This window comes from Triticum dicoccoides, chromosome 3B (assembly GCF_002162155.2).
Source record: "Triticum dicoccoides isolate Atlit2015 ecotype Zavitan chromosome 3B, WEW_v2.0, whole genome shotgun sequence".
Taxonomy (NCBI): Eukaryota; Viridiplantae; Streptophyta; class Magnoliopsida; order Poales; family Poaceae; genus Triticum; species Triticum dicoccoides.
This window is the reverse complement of record NC_041385.1, coordinates 457,346,622-457,354,790: the sequence shown is the minus strand read 5'-3', so window position 1 is coordinate 457,354,790 and position 8,169 is coordinate 457,346,622. Positions and strand designations below refer to the sequence as shown.

Sequence of the window (8,169 nt, the reverse complement as noted above, 5' to 3'; positions counted from 1 at the left end):
TAATGTACGCTCAGAGTTATCTGATCTATACAACTAGAATTGGATACCCGAGACATGAAATGGATATGTTGGCTCCGGGATTGCTTTCTCGCAGGGAGTCGAGGAAGGATCTATGGGCGTTACTAAATATACTTGTTACTTCAAATATGCTAATCTGCACTCTTCTAATGCTGCAAGATGCTAGTCTTCGATAGGCTAGGTTTTCCCTCTATTCTGGCATTTCTACAGTTCAGTCCAAAGATATAGCCACATCCCTTTGCTACTGGTGCATACTTATTATAGATCTGATGTAAGTCTTACGAGTACTTTGGATGAGTACTTGTGGTTGCTTTGCTACCTCTTTTCCCCTATATCCAATTGCTGCGATCAGATCACAGATCCTAGGAGCTAGATGACACCACCAACGACTACTACTACCCCGACGGAGCCTACTACTACGTGGAGGCCGCCGACGACCAGGAGTAGTTAGTGTTGGGAAACATAGCATACAATTTCAAAAAAATCCTACGCTCACGTAAAATCTATCTAGGAGATGCATAGCAACGAGAGGGGGAGTGTGTCTAGTTACCCTCATAGACCGAAAGCGGAAGCGTTTGACAACGTGGTTGATGTAGTCGAACTTCTTCTCATTCCGACCGATCAAGCACCAAACGTACGGTACCTCCGAGTTCTGCACACGTTCAGCTCGATGACAACCCGCAAACTCTTGATCCAGCAAAGTGTCGAGGAAGTAGATGAGTTCCGTCAGTACAACGGCATGGTGATGGTGATGGTGCAGTGATCCGCACAGGGCTTCGCCTAAGCGGTACGAGAATGTGACCGAGGGTGTAATCTATGGAGGGAGGCGTCGCACACGGCTAACGATTGTTGATGTGTGTTCTAGGCGCCCCCTCGCCATGTATATATAGGTGGGAGGGGGAGGGGAGCAGCCTTGGGGCGCCCCAAGTAGGAGGGATCCTACTTGGGCTCCTGCCCTAGGCCGACGCCCCCCGTTCCTTCTTGTGGCGATGAGGGGAAGGAAGGAGGAGGTGGCGCCCCCCTTTTCCCTTCTCCCACCAAGGGGGAAAGGCAGGAAGAGGTGGTGCCCCCTCCTTTCCTTCCTCTAGGGCCTGCGGCCAGGAAAAGGGGCACACCATTCCCTTGTGGGCTGGTCTGTCCCTCCCTCGGCCCATTAAGCCCATATCTTTGCCGGGGTTACCCGAAACTCCTTTCCGGTGACCTGATATGTACCCGGTACCCTCTGAAACACTTTAGATGTCCGAATACCATCGTCCTATATATCGATCTTTACCTCTTGACCATTTCGAGACTCCTCGTCATATCCGTGATCTCATCTGGGACTCAGAACAACATTCGGTCACCAAATCACATAACTCGTATAATACAATATCGTCATCGAACGTTAAGCGTGCGGACCCTACGGGTTCGAGAACTATGTAGACATGACCGAGACACCTCTACGGTCAATAACCAATAGCGGAACCTGGATGCTCATATTGTCTCCCACGTATTCTACGAAGATCTTTATCGGTTGAATCATTATGACAACATATGTTATTCCCTTTGTCATCGGTGTGTTACTTGCCCGAGATTCAATCGTCGGTATCTTCATACCTAGTTCAATCTTGTTACTGGCAAGTCTCTTTACTCGTTCCGTAATACATCATCCTGCAACTAACTCATTAGTCACTTTGCTTGCAAGGCTTCTTATGATGTGTATTACCGAGAGGGCCCAGAGATACCTCTCCAATACTCAGAGTGACAAATCCTAATCTTGATCTATGCCAACCCAACAAACACCTTTGGAGATACCTGTAGAGCATCTTTATAATCATCCAATTACGTTGTGACATTTGATAGCACACAAGGTATTCCTCTGGTATCCGGGAGTTGCATAATCTCATAGTTAAAGGAATATGTATATGACATCAAGAAAGCAATAGCAATAAAAATGAACAATCATAATGCTAGGCTAATGAATGGGTCTTGTCCATTACATCATTATCCTAATGATGTGATATCATTCATCAAATGACAACACATGTTTATGGTTAGGAAACTTAACCAACTTTGATTAACGAGCTAGTCTAGTAGAGGCTTACTAGGGACACTATGTTTTGTCTATATATCCACACATGTATCAAGTTTCCGGTTAATACAACTCTAGCATGAATAATAAACTTTATCATGAAATAAGGAAATATAATATAACAACTTTATTATTGCCTCTAGGGCATATTTCCTTCAGTTAGGAGGCTCCCAGGCAGGAGGCCTTGCCTTTTCGATTCATGTTCATGTTTGTGCTAGCCTTCTTAAGGCAGACTTGTTTACTTATGTCTGTGATATTGTTGCTTCAGCTGACTCGTTTGTATTCGAGCCATCGAGGCCCCTGGGTTGTAATATAAAGCTTGTATGACTTTAGTTTGTGTTTACAGTTGTGTTGTGGTATCTTTCCGTGAGTCTCTGATCTTGATCGTGCGTATTTGCGTGTATAATTAGTGCATGATTAAGTCAAGGCGTCACATGATTGCCCCTTAGATTTACTCATATTTTTGCATGCTTTCTTGACTTTCCGTTAGTTCTGAGACTTGAGCCAGGTCGGGCTAACACGACATGGCCCTGTCGAGTCCAGACCGGTGGTCTCGGGTAGCCCGCCATGCCTCACTAGAGTACTAAAGCACGCTCGGGCCACTTTTGGGACATTGTGTTCGGGCTCCGTGTCCAACCCAAGTTGCAACATTACTTATGGTTGCCATCTAGGGCTAAAGCCCGGCGCTAGAAAATTCTTTTAGAATAGCCTTAATTGTTGGGCTTAAATTTCAAAGATTATTCAAATTTTAAGCATAATTTTTGTTCTAATATTGCAGCTCTGCTCTTTGCAGCCACAAATGAATACTAACGGGGTTCTCCTATAGAATTTGGCAAGGTTTGGCATTCAAAATGCTACATTTTATCCCCGTTCGTGTTTTATTTATGTAATCTTGTGTTATGGCATTCCAAGGAGGCTCCAAGCAGAATGAATGTGCACGCCCCCCCCCCTCCCCCGCGTGCGCGTGCGCGTCTTCTCCTCCAAGGCAACTCGGGGGGCCAACCCTAGCCACCGCAGTTTAGCCCCCTCCCTTCCCCACCCCTCCGTTGTCGCCAGAGGAGCCCTTCGGCGCGCTCGCGCGGCTTTGATGAAGGTGGTGGTGGGGATCTCGATGACTCCACCCCGTGTATCGGCCCCGGGCGATGGTGCGCGACGTGCCCTCTGCGATGGGCGCCGTCGGCGGGTGCAGGTGAGCTGCTTCCCTGGTCGTGCGGGCGCGCGGAGGCTGCAGGCGTCTGCTGTTGCGGCGGCTCCTTGCAATTCGGATGTGCCATGGAGAAGAGGCGTCCTCAACTTTGATCTACCCCGATTCGCGTCGATCTCATTCCCTGGCGGCTCTGGTCACCGATTCTCGGACGTTGGATGCGCAAATCTGATGGGTGGGTGCAGATCCAGGGGAAACCCCTGGCCGGCGCGACTGCCACACCGAAGACCTTGCCTTTGTGCGTCGTTTCCCTTGCTGGAGGCTTCAGTGGGATTCCTCTTCCTTCCACCCCACCCAAGAGCTCAGGTGAAAGCCTCATGCCCCCTTTTCCTGGGGACAACGACATTTTGGTGGCATGTTCCTTCCTGAAGGTATTGTCCGGGGATGGCTCGAGTGGTGGTGGAGTTGGGTCTGGTTCGATGGCGGCATGTGGTGGCCTGATCTCATCTTCGGCATCCTACTCTAGTCCAGACGTGGAGGGTTCTGGCCGCTGGTATGAGGGGATTGGGGTCGCTGCCTCAATACTGGCGGTAGGCCTCGGCGTTGGCGATTCCTATCCTTGACCAGGGGCATGGTGTTGCATCCTTTTGGCCTTCTCTGAGGTTTCATCGCCTTTGTTTGATAACTCTCGTTCGGTGTTCTGCCTTGCTGCTGCCGACGACGGCAATTGGGTGGTCGGTTCTCTATTTCATGTGGGTATGTTCCTTGTGCCTCTCCTTTGGTAGCTTGGGCACTTTGATTTGGGTTCTAGGGTGAACCACTTCATCGGCCGCCGGTGCGGCACCCGTCGAGCCTGGGTGGAAGGGTAGGGGCCCTTTGCGGCGACAGAGTCAGATCACGTGTTGCCCCTGTTTGGTCCTTTGGTGGAAGTCAACGACACAAAATATACATGGTGGTGTCCTCCTCTCGTCGCCTCAGTAGGTTAGCTAGTTTCGGCTTTGCGGCGTTCGATGGCAAGAGTGGTGTGCTCTTTGCCTTCGAGTTGTTCTACTGAGCACATTGTATCTTTATTTCCGGTTTCCTTTTTCTTTCGTGTTGTAATTTGCAGTCTTGTACTCCTGCTCGGTTGATGGCGTTGTTAATTCAAAGTCGGGCTTTTCTTGAGCCTTCGTTCTAAAAAAAAAGGAGGCTCCAAGCCGGTATCTGATTCATAGCAGGCTAGAGTTACATTTTTTTGTGAAATGGCGCAGTGGAAGTTCAAATTACACGCTACAACAATATAGCGAGAACAACATGACAATGGTAGAGACGCGGGAATCGACTATCGAGCATGAAACCAAAGTTACGACAAGTACGCAGGGTGCTCGTCCTCGTCATCGCACGCTGTAAGAGCTTTAGAGATGTCATCCATGGTCGGCCTGTTGCTCCTCTCCTCCATGCAAGATAAGGAGATCTTCACCATTTCCATGGCCTGCCGAGGGTTGAACTGCCCGTTCAGCCTGCTATCCACTAATGACATGATGTCTCCACTTGCCACCACCTGCTTCAGCGCTTGCGCGATCTGCCACATCTCCAGCCGCTCCCCGCCGTCCGTGGTCGTCTGGGCAGATATCCTGCTCCCAATCACGATCTCTAGAATCACGATGCCGTAACTGTACACATCGACCTTGGCGTCGACCGGCAGGCCCAACGCCCACTCCGGTGCCATGTACCCCGCCGTCCCCCTCATGTGGGAGAGCTGCACGCCGGTGTCGGCGACCTTGCCATTGCCAATGGTGTTTCTCCCGGACAGCTTGGCCAGCCCGAAGTCGGCGATCTTTGCGTCGAGGTCGCGTGTTAGAAGGATATTCTCCGGCTTGACGTCGCAGTGGATGACCCACTCGAGGCACTCATGGTGAAGGTAGGCTAGGCCCCTGGCCGTGCCAAGCGCGATCTTGAATCGCTCGCTCCACGCCAGTGACTTGCCGATGTCCTTGCCGAACAGGTGCCTGTCCAGTGACTCATTTTCCACGTACTCGTACACCAGCAGCTTGTGCTTGCCCTCGGAGCAGAACCCCCAGATCCTCACCAGATTGATGTGGTTGATCCTCCCGAACACCGTCATCTCTGCCCAGAACTCCTCCTCGCCCTGCACCACGTTTGTCAGCTTCTTCACCGCCACCACGGTGGTCTTATCAAGCACACCGCGGTACACCACGCCGGAGCCGCCGCGGCCGAGCTCCTCGTTGAAGTCCCCAGTGGCGTTCTTGAGCTCCCGGTAGGTGAACCTCCTGAACTGGGTCGCCATGACCAGCCCGTAGCCTGCCTGCAGCGAGCTGGGCATGCTCTCCTGGCTGGACAGGAACCACCACGCCGTGGCGACGAAGAGAAGCTCGAGAAATCCCAGCACCGCGGCGAACCCAAAAAAGTAGGACCATTTTGTGCCGCTGGTAGGTGTCCCGTACGTGTCCGCGTATCGTGGGACGATGGCGGTACGAGAACCGTTACGATTGCAGGCGAGGCCCGTGGCCTGTACCGACAGCTGCGGCGCCGTGGCGTTGAGGTTGAGATCGCTACGCACCTTGAGATATATGTTTCCAGGGAACGCCGGCGACGTGTAGCCGTTGAACAGGACGCCTTTCGGGAAGCAATTGCCCCGGCCATCCAACCTGTAGGCGAAGGCGGCGCAGGAGCACATCTTCAAGCACATGCTCTTGCAGTATTCGAAGGTGACGGACTGGTTGAACCCGAGGTCGTAGCCGTAGAAGTCGGTTGCTGCCACCTGGACGAACGTGAACCGCTCCGACGCCGGAGCTTCACTACAGTTGGTGGTGCCGGTGGGGAGGCTGAACGTAGGCTTGCAGCCCTTTCTCCAGTCGTGGCGGTCGACCATCTCGTACCCCGGCGCGCACGAGCATCGGAGGGACGGTTGGTACTCGCAGAGGGCGTTCTTGCCGCACAGCCCGTGGACGGAGCACGGCTGCTTTAGCGCCGCCCACGTGACCGTCCATCCTCCGGCCGCGTTCAGGCTGTAGATCCTCACGTTTCCGTCTTGCTCGATAGTTAGCCGTCTCTTGACGCCGGCGGCGCCCAGGTCGGAGGCCTCGACTCGCAGGTTGTCGCTGGAGACGAATACGCCGGTGTCGTCGAGGACGCCCATCCGTGAGCTGTTGTAGTTTGTCCGGCCGTTGTCGAACACGTTATGGTCCGGGTTCGGCCAGTAGATGCTGGCGATCTCGGGGCCGTCGTACAGGAGGCGCAGCACGTTGTCGTTGTCGTAGTAGAGGGCGTAGTAGCCGGCGACGAGCTTCTTGTCCTTGGACAGCGTCTGCGACGGGAGCAGGGTGTCCGTCGGCCAGTCGAAGCTCTGCCAGACGGCGCGGCCGGTGGACGGGTCGGCGATGAGAAGATTCCCGGTGTCGCGGAGGGAGACGGTGAGGTGCCTCTTGCCGCCGGTCTTGCTGTTCCACACAGTTGTCCCGTTGGCGTCGGCGAGCGCCAGCTGGCCTTCGGGGCTGAAGGATATGCTGGAAACCCGGCCGTTCACCGGGGCGCCAGGATTGGCCGTCCAGACGGCGGTCCGGTTCTTGGCGGCGGTGAACCAGACGGAGAAGTAGAAGGCGTTGTCGCCGGCCTGGAGGAAACCGCAGGAGAAGGTGGCGTCCGGTGACACCAGGAACGGCCGCTCGTGGTCTTCCACCGACAGGGATGACCCGGTGCCCAGCGTGTGCTGTACCGATGGTGCCGCAGCGGACGCACAGGAGCGCAGCAGTAGATGAGAGATCAGGGAAAGGAGCGCCAGATTGGCGAATCTCGCCATCATGAATGTGAGATCTTCTGGTTGATCGATCGACAAGGGAAGCAATCAAGCATGCTAGAATTTATATGTCAGGACAAGGGAAGCAATCAAGCATGCTAGTACTTACGTGTCAGTTACATCAGGTCACCGGTGTTCTTCTACCTCTCCCACAGTAGCTACCTGTGACGGCATTGACCCAACTAGAGCGTCGAGACGCAAAGTGTTTTATCGGGGGGAAACACCGTTGACCTCTCAAGTTTCTGCAAATCTTGTTGTGTATGTTCATGTTTCCATGAAAATACATCATGTTTGGACTATTTCAGTAGGGGTTGACCCCATAGGCCGGCCACCGGCTTTTGGGCTTTTGGCCATGCCAGTGGAAGTGTCACTGATTGAACTAGTATTTAGAGATGCCAAAGAATGATTGGGTCGGCTGGCAACAGAAGGTTTGTTGGTGACAACCATTATACCTTACTGTTAAGCTTTTTTCTTTTTCTTTTCCGGATACCTTAAGCTCTTATTCTTTCTTTTTCTGCTGGGAACCTTATAAGCTCTTATTCAAGGACATCGAGTGACGAGCTAGAATTTTTTTGGCAAGCTTTAGTCCTTATTCTTGTGTTCTTGCAATGGCGTCCACATATGAACATCCTGTCTATATGTATGTTGGTTTGGTTTGCCAGTTGCACGGGTCAACGGTTGGGAAATTAGCCGCCTGCCTGATGCCCTCATCGTCATATATGGTGACAGCGATAGATGTTTAATTTCGATTAACGACAAGGGCTGCTAAGTTTTCTTTAGGGATATGTATGTAGCATCATCAGGTTGCTCTGGTTGGAACCTGGAAGTTTCATGCTTGATACTATATCATTATTGACTTTTTGTAATGCTGCCGTGCAAAGCAAGCGTCATTCTAGGTTACTCAGGCCGGCATATATGCCTGGCATATATTGTTGTACATACACCCCACTGCAGCCCAGGCTTCGGGTTTTCCTTCAGTGTTTGAACATTTGCTGTTTTTCTTGAAGATGTTGCACCAGTACAGTCATCTATGATCAATGATTATACATACACTGTTGCAAGGATTTTGGCAATGAGCTTTGCAACGGCATGTATCAGGCTCATTGGTCTGAAGTCTGAGATGTCTTCGGCGCCATCTTT

At 52.1% G+C, this 8,169-nt stretch overlaps 1 protein-coding gene across 1 annotated transcript; it reads right to left on the bottom strand.

The window, feature by feature from the left end:
- Positions 1 to 4,437: 4,437 nt before the first annotated feature.
- Positions 4,438 to 7,362, bottom strand: LOC119276505 (putative receptor protein kinase ZmPK1). Its single transcript, XM_037557573.1, has 2 exons — positions 7,139 to 7,362; positions 4,438 to 7,049 (listed from the first exon to the last, which is right to left on the bottom strand). The coding sequence occupies exon 2, from the start codon at positions 7,033 to 7,035 to the stop codon at positions 4,576 to 4,578; it is 2,460 nt and encodes an 819-aa protein (XP_037413470.1). The 5' UTR covers positions 7,036 to 7,049; positions 7,139 to 7,362; the 3' UTR covers positions 4,438 to 4,575.
- Positions 7,363 to 8,169: the final 807 nt, after the last annotated feature.